At 43.1% G+C, this 21,448-nt stretch overlaps 1 protein-coding gene across 1 annotated transcript; it reads left to right on the top strand.

Annotated features, from left to right (window-relative positions):
• The first annotated feature begins 11,854 nt into the window (after positions 1 to 11,854).
• LOC124039412 lies at positions 11,855 to 18,855 on the top strand. Its single transcript, XM_046355379.1, has 2 exons — positions 11,855 to 12,896; positions 18,264 to 18,855. The coding sequence occupies exons 1-2, from the start codon at positions 12,130 to 12,132 to the stop codon at positions 18,736 to 18,738; spliced, it is 1,242 nt and encodes a 413-aa protein (XP_046211335.1). The 5' UTR covers positions 11,855 to 12,129; the 3' UTR covers positions 18,739 to 18,855.
• The last annotated feature ends 2,593 nt before the right edge of the window (positions 18,856 to 21,448 follow it).

Here is a 21,448-nt window from a genome sequence, read left to right as displayed (position 1 = left end):
GGCGAGGTGAAGAGTCTACTCTATAAAAGGTAAATAGGCATTAAATCGTAAATCGATTTACAACCTATTTTATGGTTTATGTCTAGATACAAGAATCTTTGGGAATCCTATAGAGCAACGGCGAGTTGAAGAGTCTACTCTTTGGGAATCCTATAAGAGCAACGGCGAGTTGAAGAGTCTACTCTTTGGGAATCCTATAAGAGCAACGGCGAGGTGAAGAGTCTACTCTTTGAGAACCCTATAAGAGCAATGGCGAGGTGAAGAGTCTACTCTTTGAGAACCCTATAAGAGCAACGGCGAGGTGAAGAGTCTACTCTTTGAGAACCCTATAAGAGCAACGGCGAGGTGAAGAGTCTACTCTTTGAGAACACAATAAAAGCAACGGCGAGGTGAAGAGTCTACTCTTTGAGAACCCTATAAGAGCAACGGCGAGGTGAAGAGTCTACTCTTTGAGAACCCTATAAGAGCAACGGCGAGGTGAAGAGTCTACTCTTTGAGAACCCTATAAGAGCAACGGCGAGGTGAAGAGTCTACTCTTTGAGAACACTATAGGAGCAACGGCGAGTTGAAGAGTCTACTCTTTGAGAACCCTATAAGAGCAACGGCGAGGTGAAGAGTTTACTCTATAAAAGGTAAATAGGCATTAAATCGTAAATCGATTTACAACCTATTTTATGGTTTATGTCTAGATACAAGAATCTTTGGGAATCCTATAGAGCAACGGCGAGTTGAAGAGTCTACTCTTTGGGAATCCTATAAGAGCAACGGCGAGGTGAAGAGTCTACTCTTTGGGAATCCTATAAGAGCAACGGCGAGGTGAAGAGTCTACTCTTTGAGAACCCTATAAGAGCAATGGCGAGGTGAAGGGTCTACTCTTTGAGAACCCTATAAGAGCAACGGCGAGGTGAAGAGTCTACTCTTTGAGAACCCTATAAGAGCAACGGCGAGGTGAAGAGTCTACTCTTTGAGAACACAATAAAAGCAACGGCGAGGTGAAGAGTCTACTCTTTGAGAACCCTATAAGAGCAACGGCGAGGTGAAGAGTCTACTCTTTGAGAACCCTATAAGAGCAACGGCGAGGTGAAGAGTCTACTCTTTGAGAACCCTATAAGAGCAACGGCGAGGTGAAGAGTCTACTCTATAAAAGGTAAATAGGCATTAAATCGTAAATCGATTTACAACCTATTTTATGGTTTATGTCTAGATACAAGAATCTTTGGGAATCCTATAGAGCAACAGCGAGTTGAAGAGTCTACTCTTTGGGAATCCTATAAGAGCAACGGCGAGGTGAAGAGTCTACTCTTTGGGAACTAAAGATGCCTGGTAAAGGTACTCTAAGTCTGATTGATATTATCTAAGATCCCGAAACACGCCTAACGGCACCACAAAGGCTAATCTCTGAATAAAAGGGCAGGATACATAACCGGGCCTGTGAGTCACCTGTTAGCTGGGTGACATAAGAACTTGAGTGAGACGACTTGTATCACTCTTGACGGGGGTACCTTAACGGTCTTATAGCAAAATCCACTACCGCGACAACGGTACTGTCTTTCCAAGCTACATGGAAGACATCCAGTTTGGTGTAGCGCCATTTCCGTTCCAATTTTCAGGAATTTTGCTTCAGAGCTCGGGTATTTTCTGTATACCAGGGAGCTAGTTTCCTATGACAAATGTGTTTTGCTTTTAGGGGTGTGACTGCATCTAGGGTATTACACAAGGTTCAATTTAGTTTCTCAGTTTGGTTAACTGATTTTTGTACTCTGATGTCCTTGGGTATGTGTAGGGAGTTTGGAAGGGCATCTAGGAATCTTTGGGTTGTTGTCTGAGAATTTATAGCACAGCTTTTGATGATCCTTGGTTGGGGCCTGAGCAGATTATTTGTTGCGATTGCAAAAGTAATAAAATGGTGGTCCGATAGTCCATGATTATGAGGAAAAACGTTAAGATGCACAATATTTATTCCACAGGACAAAACTAGGTCCAGAGTATGACTGGCATTGAATAGGTCCGGAGACATGTTGGACAAAACCCACTTACTCGATGATGATCCGAAAGCCTGTGAGTGGGTCTGTGAAAAATTCCATGTGAATATTAAAGTCACCAAAAATGTGAATATTATTATATGACTTCAAGGTCCGATGGGAATTCAGGGCACTTAGTGAGGAACGCTGTATATGGCCCAGGAGGCCTGTAAACAGTAGCTATAAAAAGTGATTGAGTAGGCTGCATAGATTTCATGACTGGAAGCTCAAAAGACAAAAATGCAGTCATTTTTTTTTGTAAATTGAAATTTGCCTTTGCGGGATGCACGGGGGATATGTTCACTAGTGTAACCAGGATGAGAGGCCTCATTTAACACAGTAAATTCATCAGGCTTAAGCCATGTTTCAGTCAGGCCAATCACATCAAGATTATGATCAGTGATTAGTTAATTGACTATAACTGTCTTGGAAGTGAGTGATCTAACATTAAGTAGCCCTATTTTGAGATGTGAGATATCACAATCTCTTTCAATAATGACAGGAATGGAGGAGGTATTTATTTCAGTGATATTGCTAAGGTGAACACTGCCATATTTAGTTTTGCCAAACCTAGATTGAGGCACAGACACGGTCTCAATGGGGCTGAATACACTGGACTGTGCTAGTGGCAGACTCCACTAAGCTGGCAGGCTGGCTAACAGCCTGCACCCTATCTCATTGTGGACTTAAAGCCCTTTTTATGTTCATAGATAAGATGAGAGCACCCCTCCTGCTAGGATTGAGACCGTCACTCCTCAGCAAGCCAGGCTTGGTCCTGTTTGTGGGTGAGTCCCAGAAAGAGGGCCAATTATCTACCAATTCTAACTTTTGGCAGGGGCAGAAAACAGTTTTCATCCAGCGATTGAGTTGTGAGACTGCTCATCATTCCCCCTAACTGGGAGGGGGCCAGAGACAATTACTCGATGCTGACACACCTTTCTAGCTGATTTACACGCTGAAGCTATGTTACGCTTGGTGACCTCCTGATGGTTTCATCCTAACATCGTTGGTGCCAACGTGGATAACAATATCCCTATACTCTCTACACTCGCCAGTTTTAGCCTTAGCCAGCACCATCTTCAGATTAGTCTTTATGTCGGTAGCCCTGCCCTGGTAAACAGTGTATGATCGCTGGATGATTCATTTCAAGTCTAATACTGCGGGTAATGGAGTCGCCAATGACTAGAGTTTTCAATTTGTCAGAGCTAATGGTGGGAGGCTTCGGCATCTCAGACCCTGTAATGGGTGGAGGAGATACCAGAGAAGGCTTGGCCTCTGACTACGACTAGTTGCTTAATGGGGAGAACCGGTTGAATGTTTCTGTCGGCTGAATGAGCGACACCGGTTGAGCATTCCTACAGCATTTCCTTCCAGAAGCCATGATAAAATTGTCTGGCTGCGGGGACCGTGCGAGGGGATTTATACTACTATCTGTACTTATTGGTGGCACAGATGCTGTTTCATCCTTTCCTACACTGAAATCACCCTTGCCTAATGATTGTATCTGAAGCCGGGCTTGCAGCACGACTATCCTCACCATAAGGCGATCGTTCTTCTGTATGAGTACAGCAACTGCAATTAGAAGGCATAATGTTAATGTTACGACTTCGATTCACTGGTGGAGGTCCTGTAGAACCATGTCCAGAGAAAGTGTCCGGGATGAAAAAGTTGTAAAAAAAGTTTTATTTTAATTTCACCTTTATTTAACCAGGTGGCTAGTTGAGAACAAGTTCTCATTTACAACTGTGACCTGGCCAAGATAAAGCAAAGCAGTGTGACAAAAACAACTACAACGAGTTACACATAACCAAAAGTACAGTCAATGACACAATAGAAAAATCTATGTACAGAATGTGCAAATGTAGTAAGATTAGGGAGGTAAGGCAATAAATATGCCATAGTGGCGAAATAATTACAATTTCGCATTAACTCTGGAGTGAAGAAGAAGATGAGAAGATGATGATGAAAAAAGTTGAGCGAGAGGAAAAAATGTAAATATAAAACGGTAATTAAATTAAAAACGTAAAGTTGGCAGGTAGCAAAGTAACATTAGCAACGAACCGCACAGCAGCAGGTAAACAAGTTTTGACCGGAAACGACATTGTGTTTTTTTCCTTAGCACTCAATAAGTTTTACCTCATTTCTACCAGCATGTTAAATGTGCAACCAGAGGGGGGAAAACTAGACAACCTTTACTCTACAAACAGGGACACGTACAAAGGTCTCCCTCGCCCTCCATTTGGCAAATCTGACAATAACTATATCCTCCTGATTCCTGCTTACAAGCTCAAATTAAAGCAGGAAGCACCAGTGACTCGGTCAATAAAAAAATGGTCAGATGAAGCAGATGCTAAACTACAGGACTGTTTTGCGAGCACAGACTGGAATACACTAACAGTCAAAAGTTTTAGAACATCGACTCATTCAGCGTTTCTTCTTTATCTTTACTATTTCTACATTGTAGAATCAAAACTATGGAATAACACATATGGAATCATGTAGTAACCAAAGAAGTGTTAACCTTTTTGGGATAGGGGGCAGCATTTTAACTTTTGGATGAATAGCGTGCCCAGAGTAAACTGCCTCCTACTCTGTCCCAGATGCTAATATATGCATATTATTATTAATATCGGATAGAAAACACTCTGAAGTTTCTAAAACTGTTTGAATGATGTCTGTGAGTATAACAAAACTCATAAGGCAGGCAAAAACCTGAAATCGAAACATGAGAAATCGAAACATGAAGTACTCATCACAGTTTCCATTAAATTCCGCTTGAGATATTAATGATGTTGCTACTTGATGATGTTTCTACTGTGTTGTGGGACTGAAGGACAGCAGAATGAATCAGGTGTCTGGCAGTCAGCCATTTTCGGGTCACGCACATTCCACATGATAACGACCTGCGTTCTATGGCTCCTGAAGACACAAAGGAATACTCTGGTTGGAACTTTATTGAAGATTAATGTTAAAAACATCCTAATGATTGATTCTGTACTTAGTTTGAAATGTTTCTTCGACCTGTAATATAACTGTTTGAAGTTTTTGTCCGACGTAACGCTGACCAGAACGAGCGTTTGGATATGTTTACCAAACGTGCTAACAAATGTAGCTAATTGGACATAAATAAAGGACATTATCGAACAATAAGTCGCTCTGGATAAGAGCGTCTGCTAAATGACTTAAATGTAAATGTAAATCAAGCATTTATTTTGGACCTGGGATTCCCTGGAGTGCACTCTGATGAAGATCATCAAAGGTAAGGGAATATTTAGCATGTAATTTATGGTTTATGTTGACTACAACATGGCGGCTATTTTGACTTGATTGTTCTGAGCGCCGTCTCAGATTATTGCATGGTTTGCTTTTTCCGTTAAAAAAAATTGAAATCTGACAGAGCGGTTGCATTAAAGACAGGTATATCTACAATTCCATGTGTATAACTAGTATTATCATTTACATTTATGATGATACTGTCGTGTCTTTGGCTATGCCGGATTATGTGATATAACATGCTATTCTATAAAATATTTTTTCCATAATTTATATCACATGATTGAGCTAATCAAGTAAATGTAATTAACTAGAGAGTCGGGGACCACGAAATAATATTTATAGACCTATTATCTTCCAAATAAACTCTTAAAGCCGTCAACATCAATTATCGTCATAATTCAGTCTCATCTGAAAGTTGTAAATTATTTTATCTGCAAGAACCCTGGCTAACAATTTGAATCAGCAATACAAAATTGGGTTTAATTATTTATTTACTAAATATCTAACTAATCACACAGAATTACATATACAAAGAATGAATTATACCTTGATTACAAATGACCTCATAAAGGAAAATGTCCCTAGTGGGCGGAACAGATATGACAGTTTGTTACACAAAGGAAAAGGGGCTGGGTTGAGTGAAAGAGCGGGAAGACTGAGGGACAAAGGGAGAAGCTGTGCTATCGTAAATACAGTATCTTATGCATTCTAAATTACCGCCCATTTGGAAAAGGAAAATGCAATAAATATTTACTCTGAGCTGCGCTTCAGTAGGTTGGTGGTAGATGGAAGACCATGTCGCCAAACCGAGTCCTTTGTCCTTTGTCCTTTGAAGAATGTCTCTGCTGGTAAATTGGATACGTTGTCGTAACGTTGTTGTGTGGTAGATGGGATACTCTGTCTGTTCCTTCCTAACCTGCGTTTGCAGCTGTGGTTGCTTACTCAACGGCTAGGAGATATCACTTCTGTAGTGAATAAGAGTTCAAAGTTCATACCATTCGCAACCAAAGCTCATGCTGATGTTGGCTTCGTTCTGTAGTTATCTGAACCATTCTGACATAGGACCGTCGTCCTTATATCCTCGTAACAGGAAGTTATGTTGTCGTCAAGGCTTTATATAGGAAGGGAGAAGAGGGCATGTTTGAAAAGTTTTATAGCCCATGTCCCTTCACAGAGGCGGGCCACTGAGTGAGCAGCAATATCTTGTGAAACCCCATATCTCACATTTTAGAAGCTAAAACCACATTTCATCCCATCACAAATAATTTCATATTCAAACATTTAAATTGAACAACAATTCCATGTGAATCCGATAAATCTGATGTGTAGACTTTCCACTGTAGAGTTATGTCATCTTATCGTTGATGAGAATGTATCAGATGACAACCGAACTTACATCATATTCATTAAGTACCACTGCATATGTTGTACTTCCCCCCCACATTTTGACGCTCCCAGAATCTCTATGTTAACCAAGGGTTTTGCAAATGTAACATCAGTAGGGTAGAGAGAGGAAAAAGGGGGGAAGAGGTATTTATGACTGTCATAAACCAACCCCCCAGGCCAACGTCATGACAACACTGAGCTAAAGGGTAGAGCTGCCGATTTATAGGACGAGCTGAATTACTTCTATGCTCGCTTCGAGGCAAATAACACTGAAACATGCATGAGAGCATCAGCTGTTTTGGACAACTGTGTGACCATGCTCTGAACAGACGATGTGACTAAGACCTTTAAAACTGGTCAACATTCACAAGGCCTGACGGATTACCAGGATGTATACTCTGAGCATGCGCTGACCAACTGGCAAGTGTCTTCACTGACATTTTCAACCTCTCCCTGACTGAGTCTGTAATACCAACATGTTTCAAGCAGACCACCATAGTGCCTGTGCCCAAGAACACTAAGATAACCTGCCTAAATGACTATCGACCCGTAGCACTAACATCTGTAGTCATTAAGTGCTTTGAAAGTCTGGTCAGGGCTCACATCAACACCATTATCCCAGAAACCCTAGACCCACTCCAATTTGCAAACCGCCCTCACAGATCCACAGATGATGCAATCTCTATTGCACTCCACACTGCCCTTTACCACCTGGACAAAAGGAACACCTATGTGAGAATGCTATTCATTAACTACAGCTCAGCGTACAACACCATAGTGCCCTCAAAGCTCATCACTAAGCTAATGACCCTGGGACTAAACACCTCCCTCTGCTACTGCATCCTGGACTTTCTGACGGGCCGCCCCCAGGTGGTAAGGGTAGGTAACAACACATCCTCCATGCTGATCCTCAACACGGGGGTCCCCATCCTGTACTCCCTGTTCACTCAAGACTGCACCGCCAGGCACGACTTCAACACCATCATTAAGTTTGCCGATGACAACAGTGGTAGGCCTGATCACCGACAATGACGAAACAACATATAAGGAGGAGGTCAGAGACCTGGCTGTGTGGTGTCAGGACAACAACCTCTGCCTCAACGTGATCAAGACAAAGGCAATGATTGTGGACTACAGGAAAAGGAGGACCAAGCACACCCCCATTCTCATAAACGTGGCTGTAGTGGAGCAGGTTGAGAGCTTCAAGTTCCTTGGTTTCCACATCACCAACAAACTAGAATGGTCCAAACACACCAAGACAGTTGTGAAGAGGGCACGGCATAACCTATTCCCCTTCAGGAGACTGAAAAGATTTGGCATGTGTCCTCAGATCCTCAAAAGGTTCTGCAGCTGCAGTTCATCACTGAGGCCAAGCTGCCTGTCATCCAGGACCTCTATAACAGATGGTGTTAGAGGAATGCCCTAAAAATGGTCAAAGACTCCAGCAACCCTAGTCATAGACTGTTCTCTCTGCTACCGCACGGCAAGCGGTACCGGAGCACCAAGTCTACATCCAAGAGGTTTCTAAACAGCTTCTACCCCCAAGCCATAAGACTCCTGAACATCTAATCAAATGGCTACCCTGACTATTTGCATTGCCCCCCCCTTTTATGCTGCTGCTACTCTGTTATCTATGCATAGTCACTTTAATAACTCTACCTTCATGTACATATTACCTCAATTACCTTGACTAAGAGGTGCCCCTGCACATTGTCTCTGTACCGGTACCCCCTGTATATAGCCTCACTATTGTTATTTTGCTGCTGCTCTGTAATTATTTGTTACTTTTAAATTTAATTTAATTTTTTAACCTGCATTGTTGGTTAGGGCTTGTAAGTAAGAATTTCACTGTAAGGTATTGTATTCGGCGCATGTGAAAAATACATTTTGATTTGCTATAATGTGGATAAAGAGTTACTTGTGTAACAGAACACAGAGGCTATTCTTTAATAGAAGCCTCTCAAACATAATCCAGGTAAAATCAGGAATTCCCCAGGGTAGCTGTTTAGGACGCTCACTTTTTTCAATCTTTACTAACGACATGCCAATGGCTTTGAATAAGGCCAGTGTGTCTATGTATGCTGATCACTATACATGTCAGCTACTACAGCAACTGAAATGACTGCAACACTTAACCTTTTGCGTGTAGGGGGCAGTATTTTTGTTTTTGGCTAAAAAACGTACCCATTTGAAACAGCCTATTTCTCATCCCCAGAAACTAGAATATGCATATAATTGTCAGATTAGGATAGAAAACACTCTAAAGTTTCTAAAACTGTAAAAATATTGTCTGTGAGTATAACAGAACTGATGTTGCAGGCGAAAGCCTGAGGAAAATCCAATTAGGAAGTGCCTCTTATTTTGAAACCTCTCTGCATGCCTATCCTCCATTTAAAGGGATATCAACCAAATTCCTTTTTCTATGGCTTCCCTAAGATGTCAACAGTCTTTAGACATAGTTTTAGGCTTTTATTTAGCAAAATGATCGTAAAAGATCACATTGCGTAAGTGAATAGTTGGGGGCTATAGAGTAAAGCGGCCATTGTTCCTCACGGTACTATTGAAAAAGCTACACACTCGGTTGATATATTATCGAAGATATATTTTAAAAACAACCTGAGGATTGATTATAAAAACGTTTGACATGTGTCTGTGGACATTATGGATATTATTTGGAATATACGTCTGTGTTGTCGTGACCTCTCTTTCCTGTGGATTTCTGAACATAACACGACAAACAAACGGAGGTATTTTGTGTATAAAAATAATCTTTATGGAACAAAAGGAATATTTGTTATGTAACTGGGAGTCTCGTGAGAGAAAACATCCGAAGATCATCAAGGGTATAAAAAACATTGATTGCTTTTCTGATTTTCGTGCCCTAGCTACTTAATGCTTAGTGTACATAATGTTATAATATCGATAAACTTACACAAACGCTTAGATTGCTTTCGCTGTAAAGCATCATTTCAAAATCTGAGACGACAGGTGGATTAACAAAAGGCTAAACTGTGTTTTCCTATAGTGCCCTTGTGATTTCATGAATATTAATATTTTTTTGTAATATATTATTTGACTGTGGCGCTATGCTATTCAGCAGTTGCTGATGACAATTATCTCTCTACCGGGATGGGTAGCGTCAACAAGTTAACAAAGAGCTGCAGTTAGTTTTGGAATGGGTAGCAAGGAATAAGTTAGTCCTACATGTTGTCAAAACTAAAAGCATTGTATTTATGACAAATCATTCACTAAACCCTAAACCTCAACTACATCTCGTAATGAATAATGTGGAAATTAGGCAAGAAATTACGCAAGATGAGGTGACCAAACTGCTTGGAGTATCCTGGGTTAAACTGTCATGGTCAAAACATATTGGCACAACTGTAGCTAAGATTGGGAGAAGACTGTCCATAATAAAGCGCTGCTCTGCCTTCTTAACAACACTATCATCAAGGCAGGTCCTACAGGCCCTGGGTTTTTTGGTAACACAAAGAAGGACAGTTTGCAGTTGGCTCAGAACAGGGCAGCACGTCTGGCCCTTAAATGTACATGAAGAGCCAACATTAATAACATGCATGTCAGTCTTTCCTGGCTCAAAGTGGAAGAGAGATTGACTTCATCACTACTTGTATTTATGAGAGGTATTGACAAATCAAATTTTATTTGTCACATACACATGGTTAGCAGATGTTAATGGTCCTCATACACATGGTTAGCAGATGTTAATGGTCCTCATACACATGGTTAGCAGATGTTAATGGTCCTCATACACATGGTTAGCAGATGTTAATGGTCCTCATACACATGGTTAGCAGATGTTAATGGTCCTCATACACATGGTTAGCAGATGTTAATGGTCCTCATACACATGGTTAGCAGATGTTAATGGTCCTCATACACATGGTTAGCAGATGTTAATGGTCCTCATACACATGGTTAGCAGATGTTAATGGTCCTCATACACATGGTTAGCAGATGTTAATGGTCCTCATACACATGGTTAGCAGATGTTAATGGTCCTCATACACATGGTTAGCAGATGTTAATGGTCCTCATACACATGGTTAGCAGATGTTAATGGTCCTCATACACATGGTTAGCAGATGTTAATGGTCCTCATACACATGGTTAGCAGATGTTAATGGTCCTCATACACATGGTTAGCAGATGTTAATGGTCCTCATACACATGGTTAGCAGATGTTAATGCGAGTGTAGCGAAATGCTTGTGCTTCTAGTTCCGACAATGCAGTGATAACCAACAAGTAATCTAACTAACAATTCCAAAACTACTGTCTTATACACAGTGTAAGGGGATAAAGAATATGTACATAAGGATATATGAATGAGTGATGGTACAGAGCAGCATACAGTAGATGGTATCGAGTACAGTATATACATATGAGATGAGTATGTAGACAAAGTAAACAAAGTGGCATAGTTAAAGTGGCTAGTGATACATGTATTACATAAGGATGCAGTCGATGATGTAGAGTACAGTATATACGTATGCATATGAGATGAATAATGTAGGGTAAGTAACATTATATAAGGTAGCATTGTTTAAAGTGGCTAGTGATATATTTACATCATATCCCATCAATTCCCATTATTAAAGTGGCTGGAGTTGGGTCAGTGTCAATGACAGTGTGTTGGCAGCAGCCACTCAATGTTAGTGGTGGCTGTTTAACAGTCTGATGGCCTTGAGATAGAAGCTGTTTTTCAGTCTCTCGGTCCCAGCACCTGTACTGACCGCTGCTGCGCCTTCTTCACGACGCTGTCAGTGTGAGTGGTCCAATTCAGTTTGTCTGTGATGTGTATGCCGAGGAACTTAAAACTTGCTACCCTCTCCACTACTGTTCCATCGATGTGGATAGGGGGGTGTTCCCTCTGCTGTTTCCTGAAGTCCACAATCATCTCCTTAGTTTTGTTGACGTTGAGTGTGAGGTTATTTTCCTGACACCACACTCCGAGGGCCCTCACCTCCTCCCTGTAGGCCGTCTCGTCGTTGTTGGTAATCAAGCCTACCACTGTTGTGTCGTCTGCAAACTTGATGATTACCGAGCTGTCTGTTTAAAATACTAGCACACAGTCCCCAAGTCCAGAACAGACTATGGGAGGTGCACAGTACTATATAGAATATGGATGGACCTCTATTCCACATCAGGCAACTGATGCAGGCATTAGAATCAGATTTAAAAAGCAGGTAAAAACACACCTTATGGAACATTGGGAACTCTGAACATGATAACATACACATGGATTTTGCGTTGTAGATATGTGGAAGTGGAGTGTGGGCCTGAGGGAACACAATTAGTGTGTTGTGAATTCTGTGGTAAATGTGTTGTAATGTTTTTAAAATTGTATAACTGCCTTAATTTTGCCGGACCCCAGGAAGAGTAGCTGCTGGGATCCATAATAAATACAAATACAAATCACTGTTCATAATGGCAGTAGCTGTAATCTCCAATACATCACTGTTCGTAATGGCAGTAGCTGTAATCTCCAATACATCACTGTTCGTAATGGCAGTAGCTGTAATCTCCAATACATCACTGTTCGTAATGGCAGTAGCTGTAATCTCCAATACATCACTGTTCGTAATGGCAGTAGCTGTAATCTCCAATACATCACTGTTCGTAATGGCAGTAGCTGTAATCTCCAATACATCACTGTTCGTAATGGCAGTAGCTGTAATCTCCAATACATCACTGTTTGTAATGGCAGTAGCTGTAATCTTCAATACATCACTGTTCGTAATGGCAGTAGCTGTAATCTCCAATACATCACTGTTCGTAATGGCAGTAGCTGTAATCTCCAATACATCACTGTTCGTAATGGCAGTAGCTGTAATCTCCAATACATCACTGTTCGTAATGGCAGTAGCTGTAATCTCTAATACATCACTGTTCGTAATGGCAGTAGCTGTAATCTCCAATACATCACTGTTCGTAATGGCAGTAGCTGTAATCTCCAATACATCCCTGTTCGTAATGGCAGTAGCTGTAATCTCCAATACATCCCTGTTCGTAATGGCAGTAGCTGTAATCTCCAATACATCACTGTTCGTAATGGCAGTAGCTGTAATCTCCAATACATCACTGTTCGTAATGGCAGTAGCTGTAATCTCCAATACATCACTGTTCGTAATGGCAGTAGCTGTAATCTCCAATACATCACTGTTCGTAATGGCAGTAGCTGTAATCTCCAATACATCTGTCATGTTTGTCATTTATTATCATGTCTTGTCCCTGTGCTCCCCATTCTATTCGTTTCCCTCTGCTGGTCTTATTAGGTTCTTTCCCTCTTTCTATCCCTCTCTCTCCCCCTCCCTCTCTCACTCTCTCGCTCTCTCTTCTCTCTATCGTTCCGTTCCTGCTCCCAGCTGTTCCTATTCCCCTAATCATCATTTAGTCTTCCCACACCTGTTCCCGATCCTTTCCCCTGATTAGAGTCCCTATTTCTTCCTTTGTGTTCCGTTCCTGTCCTGTCGGTTCCTTGTTTAGAATTCACCGTGCTGTGATTGTGTATCGCCCTGTCGTGTCGTGTTTTCCTCAGATGCTGCGTGGTGAGCAGGTGTCTGAGTCTGTCTGGTTCGAGTGCCTTCCCGAGGCAACCTGCTGTTCACCTGCTGTTCAAGATCGAGTCTCCAGTTGGTCCTCGTCATTTCGAGTGAAAGTTGTGTTTTTTTGTTTGTATTCACTTTTCTGGATTAAAGACTCTGTTTTCGCCAAGTCGCTTTTGGGTCCTCTTTCACCTGCATGACAGAAGGAACCGACCAAGGAATGGACCCAGCGACTTCAGACGCTCGTTACACTGCCGTCGAGATCCAAGGAGCCATGCTCGGCAGACACGAGCAGGAATTGTCTGCTGCTCGCCATGCCGTGGAGAACCTGGCCGCTCAGGTTTCCGACCTCTCTGGACAGTTCCAGAGTCTACGTCTCGTGCCACCTGTTACTTCCTGGCCTGCCGAGCCTCCAGAACCTAGGGTTAATAACCCACCTTGCTACTCCGGGCAGCCCACTGAGTGCCGCTCCTTTCTCACGCAGTGTGAGATTGTGTTCTCTCTCCAACCCAACACATACTCTAGAGAGAGAGCTCGGGTTGCTTACGTCATTTCACTCCTTACTGGCCGGGCTCGAGAATGGGGCACAGCTATCTGGGAGGCAAGGGCTGATTGCTCTAACAAGTTCCAGAACTTTAAAGAGGAGATGATTCGGGTTTTTGACCGTTCAGTTTTTGGTAGGGAGGCTTCTAGGGCCCTGGCTTCCTTATGCCAAGGTGAACGGTCCATAACGGATTATTCTATTGAGTTTCGCACTCTTGCTGCCTCTAGTGAGTGGAACGAGCCGGCGCTGCTCGCTCGTTTTCTGGAGGGACTCCACGCAGTGGTTAAGGATGAGATTCTCTCCCGGGAGGTTCCTTCAGATGTGGACTCTTTGATTGCTCTCGCCATCCGCATAGAACGACGGGTAGATCTTCGTCACCGGGCTCGTGGAAGAGAGCTCGCATCAACGGTGTTTCCCTGCTCCGCATCGCAACCATCTCCCTCCTCTGGCTTTGAGACTGAGCCCATGCAGCTGGGAGGGATTCGCATCTCGACTAAGGAGAGGGAACGGAGGATCACCAACCGCCTGTGCCTCTATTGCGGAGTTGCTGGACATTTTGTTAATTCATGTCCAGTAAAAGCCAGAGCTCATCTGTAAGCGGAGGGCTACAGGTGAGCGCAACTACTCAAGTCTCTCCATCAAAATCCTGTACTACTTTGTCGGTCCATCTACGCTGGACCGGTTCGGGTGCTACATGTAGTGCCTTGATAGACTCTGGGGCTGAGGGTTGTTTCATGGACGAAGCATGGGTTCGGAAACATGACATTCCTTTCAGAGAGTTAGAGAAGCCTACGCCCATGTTCGCCTTAGATGGTAGTCATCTTCCCAGTATCAGATTTGAGACACTACCTTTAACCCTCACAGTATCTGGTAACCACAGTGAGACTATTTCTTTTTTTGATTTTCCGTTCACCGTTTACACCTGTTGTTTTGGGTCATCCCTGGCTAGTATGTCATAATCCTTCTATTAATTGGTCTAGTAATTCTATCCTATCCTGGAACGTTTCTTGTCATGTGAAGTGTTTAATGTCTGCCATCCCTCCGTTTCTTCTGTCCCTACTTCTCAGGAGGAACCTGGCGATTTGACAGGAGTGCCGGAGGAATATCATGATCTGCGCACGGTCTTCAGTCGGTCCCGAGCCAACTCCCTTCCTCCTCACCGGTCGTATGATTGTAGTATTGATCTCCTTCCGGGGACCACTCCTCCTCGAGGTAGACTATACTCTCTGTCGGCTCCCGAACGTAAGGCTCTCGAGGATTATTTGTCTGTGTCTCTTGACGCGGTACCATAGTGCCTTCTTCCTCTCCGGCCGGGGCGGGGTTCTTTTTGTTAAGAAGAAGGACGGTACTCTGCGCCCTGCGTGGATTATCGAGGGCTGAATGACATAACGGTTAAGAATCGTTATCCGCTTCCCCTTATGTCATCAGCCTTCGAGATTCTGCAGGGAGCCAGGTGCTTTACTAAGTTGGACCTTCGTAACGCTTACCATCTCGTGCGCATCAGAGAGGGGACGAGTGGAAAACGGCGTTTAACACTCCGTTAGGGCATTTTGAGTACCGGGTTCTGCCGTTCGGTCTCGCCAATGCGCCAGCTGTTTTCAGGCATTAGTTAATGATGTTCTGAGAGACATGCTGAACATCTTTGTTTTTGTCTATCTTGACGATATCCTGATTTTTTCTCCGTCACTCGAGATTCATGTTCAGCACGTTCGACGTGTTCTACAGCGCCTTTTAGAGAATTGTCTCTACGTAAAGGCTGAGAAGTGCTCTTTTCATGTCTCCTCCGTTACTTTTCTCGGTTCCGTTATTTCCGCTGAAGGCATTCAGATGGATTCCGCTAAGGTCCAAGCTGTCAGTGATTGGCCCGTTCCAAGGTCACGTGTCGAGTTGCAGCGCTTTTTAGGTTTCGCTAATTTCTATCGGCGTTTCATTCGTAATTTCGGTCAAGTTGCTGCCCCTCTCACAGCTCTTACTTCTGTCAAGACGTGTTTTAAGTGGTCCGGTTCCGCCCAGGGAGCTTTTGATCTTCTAAAAGAACGTTTTACGTCCGCTCCTATCCTCGTTACTCCTGACGTCACTAGACAATTCATTGTCGAGGTTGACGCTTCAAAGGTAGGCGTGGGAGCCATTCTATCCCAGCGCTTCCAGTCTGACGATAAGGTTCATCCTTGCGCTTATTTTTCTCATCGCCTGTCGCCATCTGAGCGCAACTATGATGTGGGTAACCGTGAACTGCTCGCCATCCGCTTAGCCCTAGGCGAATGGCGACAGTGGTTGGAGGGGGCGACCGTTCCTTTTGTCGTTTGGACAGACCATAAGAACCTTGAGTACATCCGTTCTGCCAAACGACTTAATGCCCGTCAAGCTCGTTGGGCGTTGTTTTTCGCTCGTTTCGAGTTTGTGATTTCTTACCGTCCGGGTAGCAAGAACACCAAGCCTGATGCCTTATCCCGTCTGTTTAGTTCTTCTGTGGCTTCTACTGATCCCGAGGGGATTCTTCCTTATGGGCGTGTTGTCGGGTTAACAGTCTGGGGAATTGAAAGACAGGTTAAGCAAGCACTCACGCACACTGCGTCGCCGCGCGCTTGTCCTAGTAACCTCCTTTTCGTTCCTGTTTCCACTCGTCTGGCTGTTCTTCAGTGGGCTCACTCTGCCAAGTTAGCTGGTCATCCCGGTGTTCGAGGCACTCTTGCGTCTATTCGCCAGCGCTTTTGGTGGCCGACTCAGGAGCGTGACACGCGCCGTTTCGTGGCTGCTTGTTCGGACTGCGCGCAGACTAAGTCGGGTAACTCTCCTCCTGCCGGTCGTCTCAGACCGCTCCCCATTCCTTCTCGACCATGGTCTCACATCGCCTTAGACTTCATTACCGGTCTGCCTTTGTCTGCGGGGAAGACTGTGATTCTTACGGTTGTCGATAGGTTCTCTAAGGCGGCACATTTCATTCCCCTCGCTAAACTTCCTTCCGCTAAGGAGACGGCACAAATCATTATTGAGAATGTATTCAGAATTCATGGCCTCCCGTTAGACGCCGTTTCAGACAGAGGCCCGCAATTCACGTCACAGTTTTGGAGGGAGTTCTGTCGTTTGATTGGTGCGTCCGTCAGTCTCTCTTCCGGGTTTCATCCCCAGTCTAACGGTCAAGCAGAGAGGGCCAATCAGACGATTGGTCGCATACTACGCAGCCTTTCTTTCAGAAACCCTGCGTCTTGGGCAGAACAGCTCCCTGGGCAGAATACGCTCTGGTCGCTTCCTTCGTCTGCTACCGGGTTATCCCCGTTTCAGAGTAGTCTGGGTTACCAGCCTCCTCTGTTCTCATCCCAGCTTGCCGAGTCCAGCGTTCCCTCCGCTCAAGCGTTTGTCCAACGTTGTGAGCGCACCTGGAGGAGGGTGAGGTCTGCACTTTGCCGTTACAGGGCACAGACTGTGAGAGCCGCCAATAAACGCAGGATTAAGAGTCCAAGGTATTGTTGCGGCCAGAGAGTGTGGCTTTCCACTCGCAACCTTCCTCTTACGACAGCTTCTCGTAAGTTGACTCCGCGGTTCATTGGTCCGTTCCGTGTCTCCCAGGTCGTCAATCCTGTCGCTGTGCGACTGCTTCTTCCGCGACATCTTCGTCGCGTCCATCCTGTCTTCCATGTCTCCTGTGTTAAGCCCTTTCTTCGCACCCCCGTTCGTCTTCCCTCCCCCCTCCCGTCCTTGTCGAGAGCGCACCTATTTACAAGGTACATAAGATCATGGACATGCGTTCTCGGGGACGGGGTCACCAATACTTAGTGGATTGGGAGGGTTACGGTCCTGAGGAGAGGAGTTGGGTTCCGTCTCGGGACGTGCTGGACCGTTCACTCATCGATGATTTCCTCCGTTGCCGCCAGGATTCCTCCTCGAGTGCGCCAGGAGGCGCTCGGTGAGTGGGGGGGTACTGTCATGTTTGTCATTTATTATCATGTCTTGTCCCTGTGCTCCCCATTCTATTCATTTCCCTCTGCTGGTCTTATTAGGTTCTTTCCCTCTTTCTATCCCTCTCTCTCCCCCTCCCTCTCTCACTCTCTCGCTCTCTCTTCTCTCTATCGTTCCGTTCCTGCTCCCAGCTGTTCCTATTCCCCTAATCATCATTTAGTCTTCCCACACCTGTTCCCGATCCTTTCCCCTGATTAGAGTCCCTATTTCTTCCTTTGTGTTCCGTTCCTGTCCTGTCGGTTCCTTGTTTAGAATTCACCGTGCTGTGATTGTGTATCGCCCTGTCGTGTCGTGTTTTCCTCAGATGCTGCGTGGTGAGCAGGTGTCTGAGTCTGTCTGGTTCGAGTGCCTTCCCGAGGCAACCTGCTGTTCACCTGCTGTTCAAGATCGAGTCTCCAGTTGGTCCTCGTCATTTCGAGTGAAAGTTGTGTTTTTTTGTTTGTATTCACTTTTCTGGATTAAAGACTCTGTTTTCGCCAAGTCGCTTTTGGGTCCTCTTTCACCTGCATGACAACATCACTGTTCGTAATGGCAGTAGCTGTAATCTCCAATACATCACTGTTCGTAATGGCAGTAGCTGTAATCTCCAATACATCACTGTTTGTAATGGCAGTAGCTGTAATCTTCAATACATCACTGTTCGTAATGGCAGTAGCTGTAATCTCCAATACATCACTGTTCGTAATGGCAGTAGCTGTAATCTCCAATACATCACTGTTCGTAATGGCAGTAGCTGTAATCTCCAATACATCACTGTTCGTAATGGCAGTAGCTGTAATCTCTAATACATCACTGTTCGTAATGGCAGTAGCTGTAATCTCCAATACATCACTGTTCGTAATGGCAGTAGCTGTAATCTCCAATACATCCCTGTTCGTAATGGCAGTAGCTGTAATCTCCAATACATCCCTGTTCGTAATGGCAGTAGCTGTAATCTCCAATACATCACTGTTCGTAATGGCAGTAGCTGTAATCTCTCTTTACCTCTAATTTCCATGTTTCCTTTTCCTCTCCATCCCTCATTCATTATAGTCAGTACTAACCAGGCAGGAGATTGTTACAACAGTGTTAAGGTTATGAGTTGTAGGTGAATGGTGTTATGTGATTCATTACCATTATATACCCCCCCTAATATCAGATTACAACATAGGATAATCGTAGGATATTTCCTTTGTAATTCTTCTTAATTAAAAAGACTCCACTGAATTATAATTATAAAATTAAATCAAATCAAATCAAATCAAATCAATAACCAGTAAATTACTGCATAAGCATTGAACAGCCCCTGTACTGAAACCCACAGGAGAGCAGTAAACCACAGCAGATCAGGGGTCTTGTATATACATAAACTAGATCAAATAATGACATAGAAAACCACTTTCATTTAATGCCAAAGCATTTTGTTTCAAATGTAAAGCATTTTATTTCTCTGTGGTATTCCTGAATGACTACATTGCGGACCATGCCAGATTTTACAAGCCTGGATAGGTTTAACATATCAGCATTCCATATCGTATGATAAAGTAAGCTGATGCTCACAACCATTAGTTAATGAAATGTTTGCAATGCAGTCAGCTTGGAACGTGCCCATCAGCTCCCAACTCTGTCGTGTCAATGACTCCAACATTCAACTGATTAAAACTGAATTGTCCACTACAGCACTGGAACAACCATCTGGTGTTATATTCTAATAATGCAAGTATTTATCTTAACCTGTATTTTACTTCTTGTTTTTTGTTTAATTATAAAACATTAATTATTCATTAAATCTGCATGGAAAGGAAGCCTTTAACAGAGTCTAGAGATCCTATTCTTTACACCAGAATGTGTTGTCTTTAACAGAGTCTAGAGATCATGTTCTTTACACCAGAATGTGTTGTCTTTAACAGAGTCTAGAGATCCTATTCTTTACACCAGAATGTGTTGTCTTTAACAGAGTCTAGAGATCCTATTCTTTACACCAGAATGTGTTGTCTTTAACAGAGTCTAGAGATCCTGTTTTTTACACCAGAATGTGTTGTCTTTAACAGAGTCTAGAGATCATGTTCTTTACACCAGAATGTGTTGTCTTTAACAGAGTCTAGAGATCATGTTCTTTACACCAGAATGTGTTGTCTTTAACAGAGTCTAGAGATCATGTTCTTTACACCAGAATGTGTTGTCTTTAACAGAGTCTAGAGATCCTATTCTTTACACCATAATGTGTTGTCTTTAACAGAGTCTAGAGATCCTTTTCTTTACACCAGAATGTGTTGTCTTTAACAGAGTCTAGAGATCCTGTTCTTTACACCAGAATGTGTTGTCTTTAACAGAGTCTAGAGATCCTGTTCTTTACACCAGAATGTGTTGTCTTTAACAGAGTCTAGAGATCCTATTCTTTACACCAGAATGTGTTGTCTTTAACAGAGTCTAGAGATCCTGTTCTTTACACCAGAATGTGTTGTCTTTAACAGAGTCTAGAGATCCTGTTCTTTACACCAGAATGTGTTGTCTTTAACAGAGTCTAGAGATCCTATTCTTTACACCAGAATGTGTTGTCTTTAACAGAGTCTAGAGATCCTGTTCTTTACACCAGAATGTGTTGTCTTTAACAGAGTCTAGAGATCCTGTTCTTTACACCAGAATGTGTTGTCTTTAACAGAGTCTAGAGATCATGTTCTTTACACCAGAATGTGTTGTCTTTAACAGAGTCTAGAGATCCTATTCTTTACACCAGAATGTGTTGTCTTTAACAGAGTCTAGAGATCCTGTTCTTTACACCAGAATGTGTTGTCTTTAACAGAGTCTAGAGATCCTGTTCTTTACACCAGAATGTGTTGTCTTTAACAGAGTCTAGAGATCCTGTTCTTTACACCAGAATGTGTTGTCTTTAACAGAGTCTAGAGATCATGTTCTTTACACCAGAATGTGTTGTCTTTAACAGAGTCTAGAGATCCTGTTCTTTACACCAGAATATGTTGTCTTTAACAGAGTCTAGAGATCCTGTTCTTTACACCAGAATGTGTTGTCTTTAACAGAGTCTAGAGATCCTGTTCTTTACACCAGAATGTGTTGTCTTTAACAGAGTCTAGAGATCCTGTTCTTTACACCAGAATGTGTTGTCTTTAACAGAGTCTAGAGATCCTGTTCTTTACACCAGAATGTGTTGTCTTTAACAGAGTCTAGAGATCCTGTTCTTTACACCAGAATGTGTTGTCTTTAACAGAGTCTAGAGATCCTGTTCTTTACACCAGAATGTGTTGTCTTTAACAGAGTCTAGAGATCCTGTTCTTTACACCAGAATGTGTTGTCTTTAACAGAGTCTAGAGATCCTATTCTTTACACCATAATGTGTTGTCTTTAACAGAGTCTAGAGATCCTGTTCTTTACACCAGAATGTGTTGTCTTTAACAGAGTCTAGAGATCCTGTTCTTTACACCAGAATGTGTTGTCTTTAACAGAGTCTAGAGATCATGTTCTTTACACCAGAATGTGTTGTCTTTAACAGAGTCTAGAGATCCTGTTCTTTACACCAGAATGTGTTGTCTTTAACAGAGTCTAGAGATCATGTTCTTTACACCAGAATGTGTTGTCTTTAACAGAGTCTAGAGATCCTGTTCTTTACACCAGAATGTGTTGTCTTTAACAGAGTCTAGAGATCCTGTTCTTTACACCAGAATGTGTTGTCTTTAACAGAGTCTAGAGATCCTGTTCTTTACAC

The sequence above is a fragment of the Oncorhynchus gorbuscha genome, linkage group LG07 (assembly GCF_021184085.1).
Source record: "Oncorhynchus gorbuscha isolate QuinsamMale2020 ecotype Even-year linkage group LG07, OgorEven_v1.0, whole genome shotgun sequence".
NCBI lineage: Eukaryota > Metazoa > Chordata > Actinopteri > Salmoniformes > Salmonidae > Oncorhynchus > Oncorhynchus gorbuscha.
This window is presented reverse-complemented; position numbering and strand designations above follow the sequence as displayed.